Source organism: Ixodes scapularis, unplaced genomic scaffold, assembly GCF_016920785.2.
Source record: "Ixodes scapularis isolate PalLabHiFi unplaced genomic scaffold, ASM1692078v2 PGA_scaffold1__304_contigs__length_218370807, whole genome shotgun sequence".
In the NCBI taxonomy this organism is placed as follows: Eukaryota; Metazoa; Arthropoda; class Arachnida; order Ixodida; family Ixodidae; genus Ixodes; species Ixodes scapularis.
The window spans coordinates 149,155,105-149,177,657 of record NW_024609846.1 but is presented as its reverse complement, the minus strand read 5'-3'; the positions used below and the strand labels follow the sequence as shown (position 1 = coordinate 149,177,657).

At 40.8% G+C, this 22,553-nt stretch overlaps 1 protein-coding gene across 1 annotated transcript in view; it reads right to left on the bottom strand.

Moving 5' to 3' along the window:
* Positions 1-6,323: 6,323 nt before the first annotated feature.
* The window catches only part of LOC120848059 (neprilysin-1-like), a 67,039-nt gene continuing 50,809 nt past the window's right edge, over positions 6,324-22,553 (bottom strand). The window contains exons 14-21 of the mRNA XM_040219989.2: positions 21,116-21,174; positions 20,266-20,317; positions 19,571-19,638; positions 16,779-16,909; positions 11,175-11,240; positions 10,197-10,298; positions 7,848-7,924; positions 6,324-6,460 (exon numbers count right to left, since the gene is read on the bottom strand). Of these exons, the coding sequence (XP_040075923.2) occupies positions 6,361-6,460; positions 7,848-7,924; positions 10,197-10,298; positions 11,175-11,240; positions 16,779-16,909; positions 19,571-19,638; positions 20,266-20,317; positions 21,116-21,174 (655 nt within the window). The 3' untranslated portion in view covers positions 6,324-6,360. The remainder of the gene's footprint in view (positions 6,461-7,847; positions 7,925-10,196; positions 10,299-11,174; positions 11,241-16,778; positions 16,910-19,570; positions 19,639-20,265; positions 20,318-21,115; positions 21,175-22,553) is intronic.

The following is a 22,553-nucleotide window of genomic DNA, read 5'->3' as shown; positions in this document are numbered from 1 at the left end:
GATCGTTCGTTGGCGGCGTTCGTTGCGCCATCTCTTGAGTCCCGTGCGAAACGGCGTCGTGTTGTTCGAAGATCGGTGGCGTCGCTGCGTTTCCATAGGAGCTAAGTATTTTTCTTTGTTTACTTTTTCCTCAGGTAAGTTCGCTCTTTGCAAATTTTACAAAACAAATGCACCATCTGTAGACAACGCTGCACAAAGTCGTAGCGCGATAGGTTAAGAATCCGAATTTTCCGGTCGATTTAAAGAGCAAGGCGTCTCCTTGTTTCACCCTGTAGTTCTAGAACAGTGGTATCGTGACAGGTTCCCGAATCCGGAACCCGCCACCTTCTCGAGGGCCGGTAAATAAGTAAGACAATAAAAATGAGCAAACACGAAATAAATAAGCCTTGGTGAGAATTATAATACAAAAAATAAGAAAGTAAAAAAAGAAACGTAAGGTAGGAATACATGTACTTTCTTTCTTAAATGCAATATGCAATTTTGACATTGCGAATATTTCCACATATCAAATCAGAGTGCATGGGAACAATGGCATATTCAGACAGAGCAGAAGACATGAGACTGCACGTCTAATGATGACAATATGCGTAAGTTTTGACGCACGACATTAAGTACGATATATATGAGAACGTAAAGGAATTTTATCCGAGTTACAGAAACATAAAACGGTGAACTACCATTTGCAATGCATGGTAATGGCAGTGTAAAAAAGCATTATTATGGCGAGAGATCCACGTTTTGATAATGCCGTTTCTCTCATTATTTCTGATATCTTCGTTTGCGCTTTTTGTGCGCGTTGCGCCGTTCTTATTGCTTCTTATGCGCGCTTATATTGGTGTTTGTAGCAGCGGGCCGGCGGCGCTGGCGGCGCTGGCGTTACTAGAAAGGCCGCGCCATTCGCGGGCCCGCAGAAACGCGTCCGCGAGCCGAGTCTGTCCCGCGGGTAGTGTTTGGAGACCCCTTGTTCAAGGATGTGGGGCACAATTGTAGACGGAACGTGCATCTTTCTATCTGACTCTTGTCAGAGGCGCTGTGCTCTTTCCCAAAGTTTTGAGGCATTCACAGTCATAAGAAAGGATGCTTAGTAGACTAATTTCTTCAATGTGCCTGACGTTTCGAAGCCGGCTCGGCTCCTTGTTCACGGGGACCAGAGGTAGCAATCCGTCTTTGTTTGCTTCTTCTTTGTCTTTCACTCACATTCACATTCACGAATGTGAAGCATTCATGAATGGGAATGTGTCCAAATATTCATAGTCATGAATGATTCGATAGAGGTGGGTTTTAGAAAACAGTGACATCGCATGAGCGTCTTTGAAATTAGAACCAGGACGTCGATTTGCTTCGAAGTCAAACTGCTGCAGCTCGTTAATCCATCGAGATATTTTGTCCTTTGGCTTCGTCATTTTGGGTCAAAATGTGAGCACTTTCTTATCATTAATAAGTTTGAATTTCTATAATTCCAGTTAGGAAATAAAACACTGGAGCCTTTAATGCTTGGGCCTAATTTTCAGTAGTGGCGTCGCTTACTTATGTTTTGTGAATCTGTTGCTGTGATAACTCACAACATGAAGCTTCTGGGAGGTTGTTTTTTTTACTACCACGTCCTAACACACTCCACCTGTAGAGTAGTGTAAAGCGTAGGTGTTACGCTCAATTGGAAGCCTTAAATTAGGCAAACGAAGACAGTACCCCACGAGATTATACGGTCAAGGACGTGCTACTCAAATTGGCGTTTCTGAATACACTCACACTTTGCCTCTTTTTGAGTCAAATTGATCAAGACACGACTCTTCGTATAGTCGTCTTAAATAAATGCCTGAGAATGCCCGGCGGGGCGCATAAACACGCGAACCGAGTGCACCTCGGAGGGTTACGTAAGTTGAGACATACAGGAAACTGACTCTTACTTTCGCTTTTTGGTTCCACGGTACAGAAGTATGCCCATGAATACCACTTTGTTCTTGAAAAATTCACCTTTATTGAGGCTTTCTATCATCTTGGCATCCCACAAAACGGACAAGATGGCGCCGGAATTGTCTCATGCTCGCTCTTTGTCTTTGTATGTGATAATGTTATCTGCGTTGGGATTGCGGAGCCTTCCGAGGCAAAGGGGCAAGACCGCTTACATAATTTCTTGAAACCTGTAGGAGAAATATTTTTATTCATATGGTAAGCGCCTGTGCTCTAAGATGTTAAATGGCAATAGAATCGTTTGGAACTTGTTATCTTCTCCTAGAGGTACCTGCCAGAACCCTTTATACAAGGGAATCCTTGAAAAGTACTTGCGCTCTTCGGCTTCTTTAATTATAGCGCCGATGCGAGGCAATGGAAAAGAAATGAGTGATGCCTGGTGATAAACTGCTCAAATTTGTGCAAAGACGGAATGGACCTCTGTCCATTTCAGAAAGAATAATAAAATATTAAAAAAGAAAGAAAACGGAAGGCTTGCATTGGGGCCACAACTTTTTCTCGTCTCGTGTTGTAAAGTTATATACTCACCACGATTTTGTACTCAAGCTCAAAGGGCAGATCATATTTGGCAGTCCTATGTGCATATTCCTCCACGCACACCAGCTGCGGAAGGCTTTTAGTGACATCATATGTTGCCTTGATGGTGGACAATTAGACGGTAGGAGTTCGTAAAAGTGCCGAACTCCGTGGCGGTAGATCAACCGAAAAAGTGTCGTCTCGGTAGCGGTTTAGTTTCAGCTGCTTCATGTCTGGGTGTGACAAAAGCAATGTGCCCTCCATTTCTTCAATCGCTAAGGCTTTGATATTCACTGTGTGGGAGTGGAATTCCAGTGCTACATCTACCCATTCAAAGTTCTGTTGTGTGAACAGGATATTTAATTACAAAAAAAAACTGTCAGCCGTTACACTCTGGCGAAGAAGGAAGACCAGCGAAGCTGTACCATGGTGGGAATGAAGTATTTATAAATGAAAGGATTAAGGTGTGATTGGGTAATTGGTTATTTAAGCGATTAAAGAATCCGACATTTATATAACGATCCGGGGTTGTTGTTTATTTCGTAACCACAGTGACCATTGCTTTGTGATCGCTGTGGTACACCGCCATAGGGTGTACGCTGACGGCAGGCACGTTCTACGTGAAGACGAGATCTATACAAGTCCGATGCCTGGTCGTGGGCATCCTAGGTTCGTTCACACACGCAAACCCGTAGCGCCCGAACATAAATGAAGTTAACCACTTTCCCTCCTGGCATGCAATGTCAACGTTAAAGCCACCCGTCATTACGGCAAACATGTCGTCGCCGAGCATGGCCCAGTCGAAGACGTCCATTATGAATACTTCAATGTATATCTTGGGCATCGCGGGGGGACGTACACGACTGCGACCACCGGACCCTCGCGTACCTTTGACGGAAATGCTGGAAAGGTTACCGCCATCAATGAGCGATGGCGGCAACCAGATTGCTTGTCTGGTTGCCGCCGTCGCTCATATATAGTAGTAGCTGTCAAGAGTTTTGTGTAGTTTTGTGTCAACATCTGCGAGGCAATGGATGTGTAGCTCTGTGTCAACATCGACACCGGACACGAAACTTGGGAAACTGGCCCTTAACCGCTCCGCTGTAAAAACTGCAACGCCGAAGCTCCGGCATGATCTCCAAAAACACACAGGCCTTCTTAGAAATACCTGGCTGGGAGCTAATGTTTTAGTGCGCAGCTCTAAGGCGCCCGTTTCCGGACTGAGCGGCGTCGGCGCCGGCGTCGGCGTAGCCGCGCGTTGCATTATGGGACGTTTCCCATGATGACGTCACATGTGACGTCACGAGGGTCACGAGGGCGACGTCACGTGTGACGTTAGAGCGCAGCTCTTGAGGAGGGGGAGGGGAGGGTACGGCGGGGAGGGTATGTCCTCGTGACGTCATGAGGGTGACTTCACGCTGCGCTCTAACTCGGCATTTCGGAGAACTGTAAACGTCTTTCATTTTTTTTTATTCCCTCGTATTCTGTTCTCTTCACTTCATCATTACCGCAGCAGGACACGTTATTGCCATTTTAGATTATAGGCGCTTTACAAACGCGCCAAATTACAGCCGCCATTGCTGACCTTCTCTTGTCTTACCGAGATGCTCGCGAGCAACTGAAAAGGTAGTTGACGACCCTACACAAAGGCCGATGCTTTAGAAAAGGACACAGTTGAATTTAATATGACAATAACCTGGCCTGCTATGGTAATGATCAAGTGAAATAAACGGAATAAGAGGAAATAAAAACTGAAGGTCAATTAGGGCCGCGTCCACGCACAGCTGCTGCAAAGCGTCTATACTGTGTCCTTTTCTTCGGTATAGACAATTGTAAAGGCCCGTGAACGCCCGCTTCAGAGGCTCGCGGCATCTGGGTTAGAAAAGAGAAGGCCAGCAATGGCGGCTGCAGTCTGGCACCTTTGCAAGTCGTCTTATGGAGTGCAAGTTCGTCTGCTTCTTTTGAAGGGTTGTGGTGGTGTCAGAACGCCGAGCTCTGATTGGTTCTGAATGAAGGGTAGTGGTTAGAGCTCAAGGCAGCTTGCTTTGAGTTCTATCCACTACCCTTCAATCAGAGCCAATGCGGTGTTCGGACGTGCCCATGCAAAAGAAGCAGACGAACGTACGCTCCGCATAAAAGGACGAAGAGCACGTCCACCTGGACTTAGGCAGTGTCGCTGCAGAAATTAGGAAATATACACAAACACATATTCGATCATCAGGTTGACTATGGCTACAACAATATAAGTTGCTATCGTAATTCGTTAAATATCCCATAAAGAGCTAGCGCGGAAGAGAAGGACAAGTACAAGACTTGTCCTTCTCTTTCAGTCATCTGACCGTTCCTGTCCATTGTTTTTAGCGCTAACTGTTTTGGAGCCGATTATGGTTGCCCTATAAATATACTCGGCTTACTGTTTGAAAATTCTGTGCAGCCAGTGGAGGCATTCTAATCATGCTAATATAGTAAGGCCTTATAGCCTTAATATAGACCGAGGTTTTAATGAGTGTATTAAGCCCACGCCCTTTAAAGTAGCATCGATAATAATTGCTCCAATTCCAGCAGTATATATTTCTTCAAGGATCGCCCACCTTAATCGCTCAAGATAAGACTAAGCCTGTATTCTAAATTTTATAAGTGTTAAGTGATTTGTGTTTCGTTAAATGCACTATTAATGTTTTTATTCTGCATATTACAATGCAAGCGCCTATGAGAGCTTGCATTGGTCGCCCATTTACTGCAACATGCATGTCGGGAAAATTTCACAATGTTAGGCAGATACTCTCCTTTCTTTTTGAAGACGGATCATGCTGAGATCGTTTTGTGTGTGTGTGTGTTCTTTGTTTGACATGGTTGAGGTTTGGCCCTTCTGCGCATTTGGGAAGTTTACTGCAGGCAAGTAAAAAGGAGTCTGCGGAACATCTTTGGCGGGTCGCCTGCGCCACAGATTGCATCTCGAAAAAATGGAGCTTGCACTACTGGCACACATGAGTGTGGTGGTAATGCAATTAATACAAAGGTGCAAGCGACCTGGACAAGAATGCCGATAATGATCCCTGGAGAAGGGGAACAAGGCGAACAAAGGACGAACACAAATCTCCATACACAGCTAGATCCCCGATGACAGGCGCGCGACCGAACAAATCCCCCTGGTCCTAGTATCGAGCCAGGAACCTCTCCATTTCCAGTGGAGCGCTCCACGAAATGATATAACCAGGAGTTAGACGTCAGTAGAACACAGGGGTATTACCAGCTGCCACCACGAGTTTATTACCACTCTCTCATACAAACAAGTTGGAAAAAAATAGCAAGGACTGGAGCAAGTCTTCGACAGTCCTTGGTGTCTTGACTTCCACTTGCTCCTGCAAATCTCGTGGGAGTTCATGAGTGGTTAGCGCAATGGTTGCCCACGCCGGCAATTTGGAGGATCTTTGCCAGGCTGCTTCCGAAAATTTTTCTCACTTATGTAATCTCTGATCCCACTTTGTTTCTACTACTATATTATATCTGTAACGTCATTTAAGATGTTTTAAAAAGTTTCTATATTTTTTTTTTATTTTGAAAGTTATCTTAGAGCGTTTTACATATCATTAAAAAAGAAGAGGTTGTTTTGCCTTAGTCTTGACGACGTAACTGAACAAGGTGGGAACATACATAATAATCTCATTCCAATGTCGTTGGCTTACTTCTCAGTGAACACTTTGACAAAATGTTATATAAAATACGACTGTGTTTATTATTTCACCTGGATAGAAAATACTGCTTCAAAAAGCAAGACAAAATTCCCCTGCATACTTAATGACATTTTTTTTTTAATTTACTTTTTTGAATTGTTCTTTGACCAGGCGCCATCAAGTGGCTCCACTTTCCACTTCACCACAAGATACACCTGTCTTTCTTGTTCATGCGCGAGGTTTTAGGGCATGAGAATGCCTTTGAAAATGCTTTCGTATTCTTCAGTGGTTCATTTACCCTGCAACAGGCAATGAGTAAACCATTATTGGCAAATAGCACACAGTATTTTGTGCTTTATTTTGTTTTCACCTGCGAAAAGGAGCTATCTCTTTTAGTACAATCAAAACCAGTGAAGCTATAGGCGCAAAATAAGTAAGACGTATGCAGTAATAACCACACATTTTATTTGTGTCCCTTGCTCACGATTATTGTTATGTATCATAAACCCTAAAATGTGTGTTTAAAACATACATTGTTGCAAATGCTGCAGCAAAATTATTATTTTTATTTCCCATTAACATAATTTAATGTCGTTCGTGAGTCGTGCGTCTTCACGTGCCGGCAAATAATATGAAAATTAAGATTATAAATTTATCAATTGTTTTATGTAAGTTTTGAAAACAAAATAAGTAGTAAAGCCCGAGACTCAGGAACACAGAAGGGATGAACACAACACAACGTTGAGACGTTGTGTTGTGTTCGTCCCCTTCTGTGTTCCTGAGTCTCGGGTTTTATTACCATGAATCATCACCAGCTCGCTTGTTTTTTAAGTATTATTTCAAAATAAGTAGAGCTTGCATTTATGAACCAGAACTCATCTCTCAATAAACCCGGTAGCCCCGCGACCGCCGTATTAGTCGAATAATGCTGTAACTTGGGAGGTCACAGTTAGTACCTCCTTTTGATCAACAGAACTTTTCTCAAACTTTATAACGAGTACGTAGACCCTGCTGGAATACATAAGCTTGTGTATGAATTACTTGTTTAAAAGTAAAAGACATCGCTAAACAAAACATAAGTAAGCGGCTGAAAGTTTACACAATTTGCTTCTTTATATGAGGCTTGTGTATAAATACAAATCCAATTCAACTTGCACTTCTACCATTATATGCAATTAGCTTTACTGTGGCTTATGCTCCACTAAAAATACGAAAATATGCAGTAGTGACCGCTTGAACTGCCATAACATTGTTTTGTATGGGAAGCCATTACACTGATGATTCAAACCACTTCAATGAATGAAACAAATAAATATTAGAGTACATGGGATAAGGATAGTTATCTTTTATGCTTTCATTAAATTTGAAGGAATACAAATAATGACACTGAAACTAGTAAGACAATGCGAGATACAAAAACAAGAACAACTAACTGTTTCCTTTTGCCTCAAGTAATACCAGCCTCGGGAAGTTTCTTTATAAGCTTTTACCATACTTTCAATCAAACATTTTTGAACACATTAAACTCTAACGTATGGATGGTGAAGGGCTCCAGACAATAAATGGCTGCTTGTCGAAGCAAAACTAACAAAATGCTGCGTTAAGCCTGTTCTGTTATAGGATTATCGGTTGTATCTGGTATCCTTTACACTTCAAACTCAAGGAAGCAAGCAGAAAGGTCATTACCTGTGCCGCGCAGGAGAGTGGGGATCGTTGTGTATTTGTGACAAAAGTTGTTTTGGGCGAATATTAGTGCACCATGTCTAGAAAAAAAACAATGCATATTAATATGTTTTCTGGTCTATCGATAACTTTAATCTCTAGACCAATTATAGTTAGCCTGCTCAAAAGTCACTTCTCACCTTCTGCATTAGAAATAAGCAGTACCATGGTGGAATTTCTGCCTTCTTAAGAAACGGCTGTTCTTATTGAATGTTCAATTATCGGTTTGTTGGCCTGAACAAATAGCACTGGGTGTACTTCCTTCCCTGTAGGAACTGTATTTTACTAGCGTTCGAAAGACCGCAATCTCAAAATATTTTATTTTATTTCCAACCAGAGGATCTTTTGGAAACATCTCCTGGAACAGTGCGCGCGCTCTCTTTTCTAGTAGGCATTAATATTGACATATTTATGCCTGCGTTGGCACTGGCTTGTCAATATCATACACATGTTGACAAGTCATGGTACTCGACAAGCAATAACTGCTGCTCCCCGAGCGAACAACTCTCACTAAACAGAGACGTTAGCAACCCTCAAGCTATCCGACTCCTGCTTCGTGGCAGGTAACTTGGGATTCACTGGAGACGCGTCCATATACTTCGTCTTACCGTACGATGGGCTAAAGGCAAAACTAAGGACCGCCAGATACAATCACGAGCAACTTAGAAATTGCGCGGTATTTCGCTTCGATGCACGGATCGGTGCCCGCATTGAGGATTACTGATGAGGGGAGGGGTTGACAGTGGTTCGAATCGAAGAGCACTGAGTAACTCAAGAATTTTACATTGCAAAGAAGGTCACGACATATTGGCTCTTTGCATGCAGCGTCGAACCTATAGAAATGATGCGGCGCTTTTAGATTCGAGCATCATTTGTTCACCCCTAATCAATGTTAAGCATTTCATAGTATAGCGTGAAGCGTGGAACGTGATTGGACCGGACTGCCCGTGGCTTTCGCCTTTAGTCCATCGTAGGATGAGACAAAGTATAGCTGTTGAGAACACACAGCACAACGGTTTATATTAAAAATAATCATAAGGTGTATAATTTTACTTCAACTTACGTCTGGCATGCTTTTCAGTGAACTCTAGCGCAATGTGAAATATTGTATCCCTCCGTTGACCATTTATTTTGGGCAGTTTGCGCAAGCATAAAGAAGTTTAAAAACAGCGTTGGGCAATTGAGGGAATATTTATGGAAACTAGACTTGCAGTGTCCTCGTAACTTGAGTCATTAAATGAATATAAAGGGGTTTGTAGAACGTTTAACCGAATCACTCGGCAAAACCCCTATTTCAAAAAACAGCTCTTGAAATTTCAATGTAACTTTGTCAAATCTTTATCTCTAAAAAGAAAGTGAAGCACCTTTCGAAACAACTGGGTTAAAAGCGGACCGCTATATATTTTGTTCCTGTCTGGCATTTGGTTATAGTACCGATGTTAGACACGAATTAGTGTAAGCCATATTTCAAGGAACAAACCATAGAAAATAGCCCATTATACTATTTTCTAGCCAACCCATATTCAGATTCTGCGCTTCACTCTACCAGAAAAACTATGAAGGACCTGTTACTAATAAACTTTATCCTCAATCCCTATCTATTCCCCCTGTATTAAGGTACGCGTTCTACTGAACTTCGTAGGAAATTGACAAAAGTGCAATGCACATTTCTACTTATTTTCGAAGGAATGATTGACTCAAGTGTCATTCCATCGAATTGCAAAGTTCCGCCTTTCTTTGTCCGTCAAAGTCACGCTACTGAGATGATGACGTAGCACAAAAACGACTGCGACGCACTTATATGCATTATTTTGGACGAAAAGACCGATGCACCTCAGCGGTCAGTTTCGGAATCAGTCTACCAAAAATTCAAAAACTGATCGACGAATGTCAGATGGAATTTTGCAGACTGTATCAATTGACTTAGCTCCTTATAATGGCGAAATGTAAAACCCTAATTCCAACATTACCTATAACATAAAAATTAAAAAAAAGGTAGTTATGTTTTCTAGATATACGTTCATCTCTATCGTGATGGTTATTCACTCCATTGACGTCCGTTGAGACTGATGATTGTACGGTGAAGACGGCACCCATATAAATCTCATCCCATTAAAAATATTCCTTAAATAAAAAATTGACATCCTGTATATTAAAACTAATAACCTAATAATATTTGTAACGGAACTAAAATCACGATTCTTTCCGAACTACTAGCTCTCACTTTAAGTTAAATATTATCACAGTGTTAAGTTTAAGCACTGGCATAAATTCTGGGGCTGGCCGAGCATTTTAGTTGCTTGGGATACATACCAGTGCATATGATACAAAGAAAAGCTGATCACTAGTGAGGTTCAGTCCTGGCAAGGAAGGCGCTACTCCATATTTCGTCTTTAGAGCCCAGCTGCGGTATGCCTAAAAATAAACATAATCAAACACTATTAAAACACATGTTTTGCTTTTTGGGAGAATATTTCTGTTATGAATTCACTAAGCATTAACATAACTATCTGCTTTAAATCAGTGTGATCCTAATGCTTCCACAATTACCATTGGCATGCTGGTGAGGCCTGAAGAAAAAAGAAAAGAGGAGTAAACAGAATTCGAGTATGTCTAGGTTTTTCGCTTTTGCTCTGCGTGCTATTTATCCGAGAGGTACACGGGAAACTCGTGTTTTCGGTTTTAGTTTTATTTGCTAATATTTTCTAACTATTTGTGACGAAGGGGGTAGTACTTTTACCATTATTAATATGAAGACTCTGGGCCTTAAGCCGAGCATATATATATAGAGTTTATTTTAAGTGCACACTCAATAAACTTGTCTCTGGAGATACTTTCTGAGTTTATACTAACACGTCGTAAATAGATTTAAAATGTCTTCAGGTCTGGAGCTGTACCACTATACACCAGCAGATTTATAGGTGATAAGCTAATGACAAGAAACTTTTAGATGATCTAGTAACTTCCGCCGTTAATATAAAAGCTTGCAATATGAATAAGCTCTTTATAGAAGTTCCTAATATATTTTTGAAAACTACTTATCCTCTTCTCGTTTTTTTTTTTTTTAATTATTCATTAAGTTTAGCTAGAAGAATTTTCCCGAAGATCCTGAGGACTGAAATAATCAGCGGAACCTTCCTCTATACAAATAAAATGTTTGCAAATAATCTCGAATGCAGTTACTGTTTTTTCCCTCTATCAATACAGGTAACAAAGGTATTAAAATACTACTTTTAAGATTGCTAACCCTGGAAACCAGAACGCATCTAATAAAAGCGTTGTTTTACTCACACGATAGGCTTCCCTAAGACCTCCGTTGTCTGCAATGTTCTCCCCTTTTGACTGGACTCCATTGAGCTGAACATGTGAAGCAAATAAAATGGGTTAGTCACATTAAGTGTAATACGAACCCTGTAATTAAACATTTTAAAGCGAGATACGAGAGGGCAACTGATATCGGCAAACATAGGTCTTAAGGTTAGGTACTCTGTCAAAAAACAATTTCTTTCGCGGCACGGCAATCGATTTTATTACGCGTTTGATGGTTTGACTTTATTGTTTTCGTGCTACTGTCCGTATAAATTAATTTATAATGATGCAAGAGTTTAGGATACAACCTTCAGCAATATATGTGTGTCAGTGGCTCGTTTAAGCATCTAGAGCGGTACCCATCCTTATACACTATTCAATTGGAAGTTATAAATTTCCCTTGTGCTTTTTTTCAGATTGGCTAACACATTAATGATATTAAGACTATGCAATGCGTTTTATCCGCTTGCTGGGCAATTTTGCATATCCATACTTTGTACTTCTTAAAAACGGAGCATAGCTACATTTTGCACCTATCTTGTTCACCTTTACGTTTCGAAGGTGTGTGCTGTAAACTATGATGACGGAGATTTCCCTCGGCCGGGTTTGGATAGACTTGGACGACAATAGGCCTAATGCTTTGTGGTGGCCATTGGCTGCTGAGCGTATATCAGTAAAAAAATTAGACACAAATCATTGCTGCTACTTCCAGCTACATGGCATGCAGCTTATTTTAAATACGGGTGTCAACTTTTAAGAGAATTATTTTTTCAGGCAGAATTAGACTGTTCGATCATGGGATTCACCTTTATAATGTCTGTAAGGCTGTCCATAAAGGACAACGATATTATTCAATGTAATAAAATCTCTCACTTAAATTATCTAATAAAATAATTCTCACAAAAATTTTAATAGTTCGCAGTAAGTCAAAGTAAACTGAATGAGGCTAATGCTGAAAGTTCTTTGTTTCCAATTGTATATAGTTCAAAGTACCGGAGACGTACGGAATGACACTCATAAACGTCTAAAGCATAGCTATAAACGTTTTTGAAACGTCTGTATTTTTTTATTCCTCTGATGAAGCCCAGTCTTGGGTACACTTCATTGTGCTTAACCATCACTAGCTCCATTGTGTACTCAAATTGTGTTCGGTTTAGAATAATCTTGATGATTTTCGAAATTGCTTGCTTCTCATAACGCTACATATCTCACCGTTTGGTGCTAAACAAATGCAATTATGGTGATATGTTGCAAGCATACCAAACCTACAAAAATGAAGGACTTTTAGGATCCCCTGTAACGCCAAATTAGAGGGCAGCTCTTGAGAAGGACGAGGAGGAGTGTAAAGTTCAGACAGGATGGTATGCCCCTCGTCCCCTGCAACCATTTAGGGGAAAATTTTCCACTAAACTTTGCGGGGAAATTTTTACACTAAACTTAGCGGGAAAATTTTTTGCTCAATTTAGCGCAGAAATGTTCCCACTAAATTTAGCGGGGAATTTCTCCGCTAAATTTAGCGGGGAATGTTTTCCGCTAAATTCCGCGGGGAAAGTTTCCGCTCAATTTAGCGGAAAATTCCCCGTTAAATTTAGCGGGGAAATTTCCCCACTAAATTTAGCGGGGGATTGTTTCCGCTAAATTTAGCGCGAAAATTGTTTATTTAAATTTAGCGGGGAATTTGTTCCGCTCAATTAGTGGGGAAATTTCTTCCGTTAAATTTGGCGCGGAAAATTTTCCACTAAATTGGGCGGGGAAATTTTTCCGCTATATTTAGTGGGGAAATCTTTTCTGCTGAAATTGACGGGGAAAACGTTTTCGCTATACTTGGCGGAGAAATTTTTCCGTTAAATTTAGCGAGGAATGTTTATCCGCTAAATTTAGAGGAAAACATTTTCAGCAAAATTCAGCGGAAAATTTTTCCCACTATATATAGCGGGGAAAATTTTCCGCTAAATTCTTCGGGGAAATTTTCCGCGCTAAACATAGCGGGGGAAATGTTCCGATAAATTTGGCGGGGAAATTTTCCCACCTAAATTTAGCGGAATATTTTTCCCGCTAAATTTAGCGGAAAATTTAGCAGGAAAATTTACCCATAATGCACTGCACGGTTACGCCGACGCCGACGCCGCTCAAGCCGGAAACGGGCGCCTAAGTGCTGCACTCTAAAAAATGCCACGAACATTCAAATTTAGGTAGTCTATTTTCAGTATGTTGTTTATTTTGGGCCGTAACACAGTACATACTAAAATTTCGAACCTTAACTTGGACAAATAATTAAACACACCTACTTTGGCTCATGTATTACTATTCTTCTAAATATAATGTCTCATTTTTCTCTATACATAGCGGGAGAGAATCACCGCTACATTGAAAGGAAGAGAACAAAGGTAATTTTTTTTAATTCATCGCGGCTCAACTTCTGCCGCAAACTTGGTGTGTAGATTACAAACTCGTCCTTCGCTCGAAATCAGAACCAGACTCGGTGAGGAAAATGGGCTACGCCTTTGGTAGACATGTCTCCATCGGGCAGAAGCATGGTTTATTACATTACGAACGCTTAGATGCGTAGAAAAAGTCAATAAACATAAGCGAAGCAAATACTTCTACAAGTGGGTTCTAAACATATTTTGATTACCATTTCGTGCTTGAAGTCATTTTGTTTAAATTCAAAGTTAAAATGTTAGGAAGCAGTAAAAAAAAAAAAAGACGGCGGCGCACTTGCGATTGAGAATTAACATCTTATTAGGCGCCCCTCTGAACTGGGTAACCTGTGCCACATGGCCGACACTGGCGAAGAAATGCGGCCCACACGCCTTCCTATGCATCCGCCACTTTCAACTAGTTGGCGCAAAATACCGCCCAATATAATGGTGCTCAGTGCGCCGTGTTCTTCATAGTCCCCGATGCCTAAAAACTTGCTAGCCACACCAATCGCTCAACTAGTAACCCAAATATTTGGACAAAATAACTTTTTTTCGCGGAGTTACAGAATTTACAATTTTGGTCCTCATTGTGTTTTTCAAAGTGAAAAGCTCTAATGGCAACATTGATAAAGTGACGTTATGGGTGGGCAGGAGTTCACTCTTTGGGCTGTAGACTTTGTTCCCAACTGATTACAAACAGTTTTATGGTGTCAAACGAATGCTTTAGAAGGTCGCTCCAGCTCCCGCACAGGAGCACGATACAAATGCTCAGCATAGCTCATTTTTAGGCTGCCCGCTCGAACCACGAGCCAGCCCACCCGTGACGTCAGGGCAATGAAAAGCGCGGGAATATTCAAATCTTCGTTTTGGCGTCATTTTCATTTGCCGATTTCACAATAACTATTCTGAATTTCGCGATACTAAATAGCATATCGAAAAGAGTAAAGGACGGCGATTTAGAAAATATATAGTTAGTTGGGGTTGCTCAAAAAATCGCGGGAGTTCCCCCCTAAGCGTCCTCCTCTAATTTTTTAAGAACTAGTTTTCTTTTCAGGCTTATCATTAACTGGAAACAGGGATGGGCAAAATACATGCAAATATGCATCGAAATACAAATACAAAATAATTTGTCAAAAATGTATTTAATTACAAATTTAATTACATTTCCAAAAAAGAATTCGTGTACAAGATACAAATACAACCAAATGTATATGGTCTCCTACAAATACTTTTCCAAATACATTCCTCAAAATGTGCGTCAGCGACTTCAGGGCACCTGCAACGGGTTTCTGGGTATCTCATTTTAATTTTTCATTGCACACTCGGGAGTTAGTGTGCGAGGCTCTAGTAACGTAATAGAAATATAATCACAAAAGAATGTAATCAGCTTGGACGTAATAGGTGAAAAAAGTACAGAGCTCCAAGCAGCTTTTTTTGTCGATTACATTTTGGTATGGACCAACAAAGAACCGAGACGACCAAGATGCGCAGCACTAGCTAGAGAATTTTTTATTGTTGCAACGCGCACCAGTTACGAAAATCTGGACGACCCGCGCATTTAGAATGTGTCAGGCAAAAATGTGGATGGAAATCAGGCCGGAAAGCATCACAAGTTGTCACAGGCACTTATTTAGCCAGTCTGCCTGTGAACGTCTATTTCGTCACTATTCTTGCCCTGGACTAGCACCGTAATCACAAAGTCACCAAACGTTTATGCTTGATTGAGAGACACTGCATTCGGTGCATAAAGTAGTTTTCTTCCTGCTCTGGACAGTGACCATAAATTTGAGGGATGTATTTTCGCCCACAAAATTGTATTCAATTAGAACTGTATTTGAAATACCCACGTTTTAGTATTTAAATACACGCGTCAAATACATTACCCAATTTGTAATTAAATACAAATGCAAAATGCACAAAGTATTTAAAATACGTACTTCAAATACTTGTATTTGAAATACTGCCCATCCCTGACTGGAAACATATATTGTCGGCCGTGATTTGCTGCCTACATATTTTGAAGCAACATGAACTCACTTTTTTTTTTTTTTTAAGTGTGGCCTCGCCTATTACTCAGGCTAACCACGCTCGCTTAGCGCAAGTATGCCACTGCCGCATGGTCTAGAATATAAAATAACTCAGGGTTTTCGTTACTTACATTGACATTTGTTCGCTTCATTAATGGATAAAACCGCTTTTGATCGGGTAGAAAAAGCACTGTAGAAATTCAAACCTGAGCTTTTTACATCCGCATATAGCAGAAGCGGTTTCCATGTCGCGTGTATTCGTAGCAGGAGGCCACGAGTTGATTCGTCATTCTCCTGTAGCGTAATAGTGTCGCGCACCCGAACAACGGCACATACCCCCCTCCCTTATTTTCCACTCTCCATCTCTTTTTAGCGGTTTCCCACATATTGGCCTTCGTTGAGTAAATTGTGTTGCATATACACTTACTATTCTTATAGTTCATTTTTATAATTGTAGAGTGTGATGAGAATGTTGTTCTTGTGTTTTGTTGTGTAGATCTATTCAAAGTAGTAATGTATTTTTTTAATATATTTAAAAAATAATAATGTTATTGTGTTGAAACAGTTTGCCACCACAAATGCTTGTTTGTTTCATGCCTGCCCAATTCGGTCATAAAACTGATTTTAATTTTTAAAAAAACTGCTAAAACCCAATTTCAGAACTCCTGTGTCCTTTTTGACAGAGTTTCTCTAAATGGGATTAGCCACGTACTATGCGGTTCAAACGAAATGCAAACAGTGACAGAACTTCCGGCTTCCTACCGGCGCAGCTTCGGAGCGTGAGTTGTGCTTCGCGAGGATCGAACACATCGGAGTAGGCTGCACAGACTAGGGATCGCCGTCACGTCTTCATTTTCAATACCGCCGCGGGCTCAATATCTAGACCAGCAAGCATGATCATAAAGCTATCTTAAGTACGAGGCCGTAAAATTTTACATTTTCAGGTTAAAACGTTTGTTTTTTAATTAAAAAGATTTCAGTTGCCACACACCATACATATGGCGTTTCAGCCGGTTACTCCGTCGGGCATGGGAAAACACCTTAGGATCAATATAAAGCCTCAAATTCTAACCCGTTCACACCTGTTTCGGGAAACTTAGGCCTAGAATAATAAAAAAGTATTACTTTGTACATACCTTTACGTGGACTCTATTATCCGTAACGTTACCGTACTCCTCTTCAAAACATTTAATTTTTCTCAAAAACTTCTCTTTGGTTTTGTTCGTCCACCAGTTTCGATAATTACCTTCTTCGTCAAACTGACTGCCTGTAAGAAGCCGAATTTAAAAATAAGATTATTCTTAAGGCATGCATCTTACTGCTGCTCACAAATAGATCAATCGTGCTACATATGGCGTCACAGCAACAATACCATCATAAATGGTTATATTGACTACAAGTCGGATTCTTCTCAAATATTACAGTTCTACCTAATATTGAAGGTTCGTGTTGTATAAGATATATATATATATATCTTGCAAATGATGGATATTATATGCCCCTACGTATTTTGTGATGGTAAGTGAATACAATAATCACAAAGCCTGCAGTTCGACCAAGGATGCCGTAGAGTGCCCGGTCGCAGATTTGAAGCGCGAGCATCTGGTAGCACAGAGCATTTCTCGGGGAACCTGGATGTCAGCGCACAGCTTTTGTCGCGGTGAGGACCCGAAACATGGTTTTCAAACCCGACGAGAAAAGAAGCGGTAGCGCGAGGAACGCGAGGAGCACGAAAGGACATATCATCGCTAGGGAGAAGTGTGTTTCGGCGTCTCGCCACAGTGGGGCGCCCGTCGCGTGGCACTTCCCGGCCGCTTCTTGTGGCGATCTGCCAGGCTTTGCCAGTAGAGGGGAGGCTACGGTGAAAATTATTATATTTAAAAAATTGCTCCCGTTTTCTTAGTGTTTCTTACATTTTATTTTTGCTGTACGGTAATCCGGACTTTAGGGACAATACAGTCAAATGGGCTTAGGCAACCTAATGGAAAATCGCAAATAGTGTTATCAAATAAAATAATGTAACTATTTTGTTCTCCCGCTTGTTTTTGTTTGTTTTTTCACCGATGTCCGCGTTTTCTGTTGTTTTTTTTTTCTCATCTTTTTGCGTGGTTTGTTTACTATTTCCTATACTCTGGTGACTGTGCCCGTAACGCGTGTCTGACTTGTGTGTCGAGCGTTCTATTCCGCCCATGCCTCTCAAGTTGTCCCGGAGTGTCAACAAATGAGGTCACAAAAGCCGGGCTGTCATGCTGTCGGATGTTGCGACCCTGGTGGTGGACCGTAGAGGTTCCGGCAAAAAGCACGAGCAAACGCGTGTTTCGCTCTCGTCGCAGCGTCCCAACCCCTGGCTGCCGAAACTTTGGTGGACTGTCGCACTGGAGAGCGACCTGCAGCAGAACGGGCGCCTGCCACATACCCCACGGCTGTTGGGGCTCCGCCAGGATCGCGGTCGGCGACAGCGTGACTCTTTTATGACGTCATCGGGCGGAGTTAAAGGGTCCACTTTTTTGGACGCGGTAAACCCGCCAGTCGAAGGCGCGCTCTAGGCACCTTACTATGGAGGTTCATATTTAAAGCTAAACTAAAAACGATTCGGAGCAGATTTCGGTGCCGAATGTTGTTACTATACAAAACTAAAAAAGAAAAAACTTAAAATGCGTTTTTTGTAAGCTTATTAGGCCTTCAAATGTTGCGTATTGACATCAGCAAATATTTTGAGTCAACCTGAAATAATTTTGTGTTAACACAAATTTACGTAAGTTACGTGTCGCCGCAAGATAAAGATTTTCCACGTAAAAATGACCTTCGATTTCTACTACAATAGGCAACCTGGAGGGCATTGTTAAGGCGTATATTGGATTTATACATTAGTGTTTATTAAAGATGAGTTCTAAACTGTATTTTTTAATTGGTTGCGACCATTACACATCTTCGTGATTTTTGAATTAAGATATCGTGTTTTGGCGACCTCGAAAAAAAACTGGTAAAAAACTTTTTTTTTTTGCTAGTGTTTATTATTTTAAAGTACATTGCAAATTGTTCGAAACAGTCCGGGAATTCGATTATTTAAGCCTGGTCTAATACAAAACTCCTTACAATTTAGATTAGTGTTTTCGACGTTTTTATGTCCAAAATATATCAGCCTTATCAACATTCATAACGTTTAAGGAAACAGTTTGTAGATGTTGGTTCAAAACCTGCTTAGCAGGTGGTTTCTGTAAAATAACTATGAGCCAACAAATCATAAGAAACATGGCAAAGAACCAAATGAATCGGTTACCGTCCTGTAAAGTAACTAAGCATTTAATCGAATTACCTGCATTTCGAGCAGGACACTATTTAATATCAATGATTAGTTATTAAAAACTACGGGTGTGAGCAGTAAGCATCAGTTAATCTTGATATTGTTACTTCCCACACTGTAGTTCTATTTATGATATAAATGATGTTGATATTGGCAAATGTTCTAAGCGTTGACGCAAAAAAAAAAGAAAAAAATCTTTTACCCTCAAGTAGACGTTGCGCTAAACAATCTCAACACATAAGAAGCCCGCTTCGAGTGTATTTAGATGCATCGCACGTGCTGGTGACTGCAGCGGTAGCAGTTCTAGTGCAAACATAAAACGAATGGCATTTCACACGTCAGTTCCTCAACGCCTTATATCGGTTATTTACTTTAAAATGTTTTTGAGCACACAAAGCGAACGTGTGCAGCGCGTGTATCTACGTTCTCCCCTATCTCTTTGGTGCCTGTAGGATTGTGGAATAGGTACAATGTTCACAAGTCGTCTTACACCCTATTCCTTCAAGTGAACGGATGAATGTCAACGTTTAAACGGTCGCTCATGTCAAATCACTACAAACCGTTTGACGTTTATTTTTCCTACTTGCGTGTTTCCATCGCTACATAGTATATCAGTGTAGTTACCTGTGTCATCGAAGGCGTGCGTAATTTCATGGCCAATAACCGTTCCTATTGCTCCAAGATTGATATGCCTATGAAAAAAAGAATTTCTTTTATATTTTATGTCGCACAAATTGTGATAAACATTTGAAGCAGAAAATCTTTGCAGTAACTTTTGTCTTATAAGCTCGTTAAAAATTAAAGCAACTATCTGAAAGCTTTCTTTGACGGAACACGCTAGCTTTATAAAAAAAAAACATAACAAAGCACCAACCGTGTTTTGAACGAAATACGCGACGAAATTGGATGTAAAAGTGCGTGTATTTCTAGTTCATATAACACGGATAGCTATTAATATGTCAATTTACATCCACAGCAAGAGTACACCGTGTCACGCGTAAATTTCGCGATGTGCAGCCAGGGAGAAACGACATAGCTCCAGGCGAGCGAAGGCTTGTTTTTTGAGGAGCGCTATCTTCGCAGTTTTCCTTCGTACTAGTGCTGACGTCAGGACTCGTTCACGCGAAAGCAGACGGGGGGGGGGGGGGGGGGGGGGGGCCGATCAAAGCAAAGAAACTGCTGCTGTTATCATCAGCGTCTTCTCAGCGTGGTCTGATTAAAGGGGGGACAGCGGCCCCTCGATTAGAGATTTTTAGTTTCTGCGTGACTCTACATTACTTTGCAATCTTCTACAGATTCTTTTTTTTATTATGGCTTACATTGGTAATCCATATTCAAATAAAGGTGCTTGAAGTATACCAGCAGGAAATGCTGAAAGAAAAAAGATATAGCTTCAGTAAGTGAACTTCCAGAAGAAAAACTTCCATAAAAAATGACACATATTAAAAAGGGTAATTAACCAAGTGAAATTATTTAATAATTTTGACCGTCTGAAAAAAAGTAAAATAAAGAGAGTAAAATGTCCCAGCGAGTAGTGCTCTCCTAGACAGAAAAGGAACGAATGCTCCAGAAAATATTTTGTTTTACCTTTTGAATATACTATTTTATAGTTTTAGAGCACCTAAACCACATATCTTCCTTAAAACTAGTAAGATTCACTATGAGAGCAAAAACACCACATAGCTTTTATACTACAAGAAAATGTATAAACCTGCCTTGCTACTACCACTATCATTCTAATGCAAGCACACTATCCTATGTAATACCCAGCCGGAGGTATGTTTGTCAAGTATGCTGATCCGCTGTAAACTCTAAAATAACATGTGTATAAATGAGTTTACATTTATATTAATATACGAGTACGTCTCCGGTGTAAATAAAATTTTTACAAATCATATTAAAAGTAGTTCTGAAAGGCGTTAATTGCCCACAACCAAACTTATTTGTGCGTATCTGCACTCTATATTGCGTAGATTAACATCTGTAAACGTAAATTAAAGGCTAATGCCCCGCATAGCACTGATCTTCAAACATGAAACATTAATCTTTTTGAAAACAAAAGTTGTGACGGGAACATGTTTAAAGGAGGAACGAGAAACAGGCTACTGTTCCTGTTTTCGCAAATGGAAACAACACTGCCTTGAGGGGTGTAAAATGTTAGCAACTTACTTATTGAGTTGGACTGCGGTGAATAAAATGCATTAACGACAGCGGGGGCTGACGCCCAGCTGTGAAACAAACAAAAAAGCACCTTAAATATGTATATCTACTCTTGATATAACATACTCTTTCCATATTGCAAACAAGGCTTTCAAAGATTACGGTGCGAGCTCGTGGCTGTACTCAGCGACTCATTGAACGCACTCTCGCATAAATTATACACTAGATCAAGCCTCACGCTCGCGCCAGTGGCTTTGAGAGGGTGGTTTAGTGTGCATCAAACGAACCATAAATACCCAAAACATTCGAAAGGAAACATGTAATACGCCTAACCAATTGAATTGGCAATCTCGCAGTATATTTATTTGTATAAACTTTACTTTTAACGACAAAAAATGAGGACCAAATTCAACCAAATTTGTATATAATTTTTCTACCTAATCGTTGAATGATCGAAGTAATGTATGTATCATTAGTTTACGCGTAATATAACTAACTGTCTAGTTGGAAACTTTAGAAATAACAAACGGTTCAATTTTGTGTTCCAGTTTTAATAAATAATTATGAAGTTTGTTGTAACCATTACATATTTGCAAATTTACCTAAACATGCGCGAAAGCTAATGTGTCTCTGATTGGCTAAGAACGTTTTGACGTAATTTTACATATATGATAGTTTTTGTTAAAAGCCAAGAATGAACGCGTGGTGGAGATTGTTCTGCTTAGCGTTAAATAAGCACATACCGGAACATTTTAACCCACTATTTCTAAGTTTATCTCTCCACTTACACTGGTATATATGCGACCTTTCAATAGACATAATACTCCAATTGAACTACGAGGCAGCCTCTTTGCATTTTATGTGTAGTATAGCGAGAATAGTATTGGCCTACGCACTATTTCAATTAATGTCTTAATAAGACTGTCTTGTCTAAGAAACAGTTTATGTTGGAAAACCCTACTAGTCTGATCACTACAGAAATGTCCTTTGCCAGGATACGTGCCGATTAAAGCGGTAGCCTTTTCTAGCAGTAGCTTTTTTGGGAAACCGACCCCAGGAGCAGCGTAAGCACGAAATGTAGGTCGGTCAGTCCGTGACTGCTGAATGATCTCTGAAATGACGGCAACCTGGCCAGGGATCGGGGCCTGGTCACCGGCGTGGAAGCTGAGTGCGCTGCTCACTGAGCAACGGCCCCAGTTTTTTTGTTTTGTTTTTTTAAATGCTCGGAAGAGCTACGGACCCAGCACTCAGGAACAGGAGCAGCAGAACCAGGGGTGTGGAAAAAAGCGCGGCGCAGGAAGGGATGGACAGGGCAAAGAAAATAAAAGACGTTTACAACTCCCTGTAATGCCGAATGAGAGCGCAGCTCTTCAGGACGAGGAGGGGAGGGTGTGGAGGGAACGGTATGCCCTTCCTCCTCATTTGTACCCTCTCCTCCTCCCTCCTC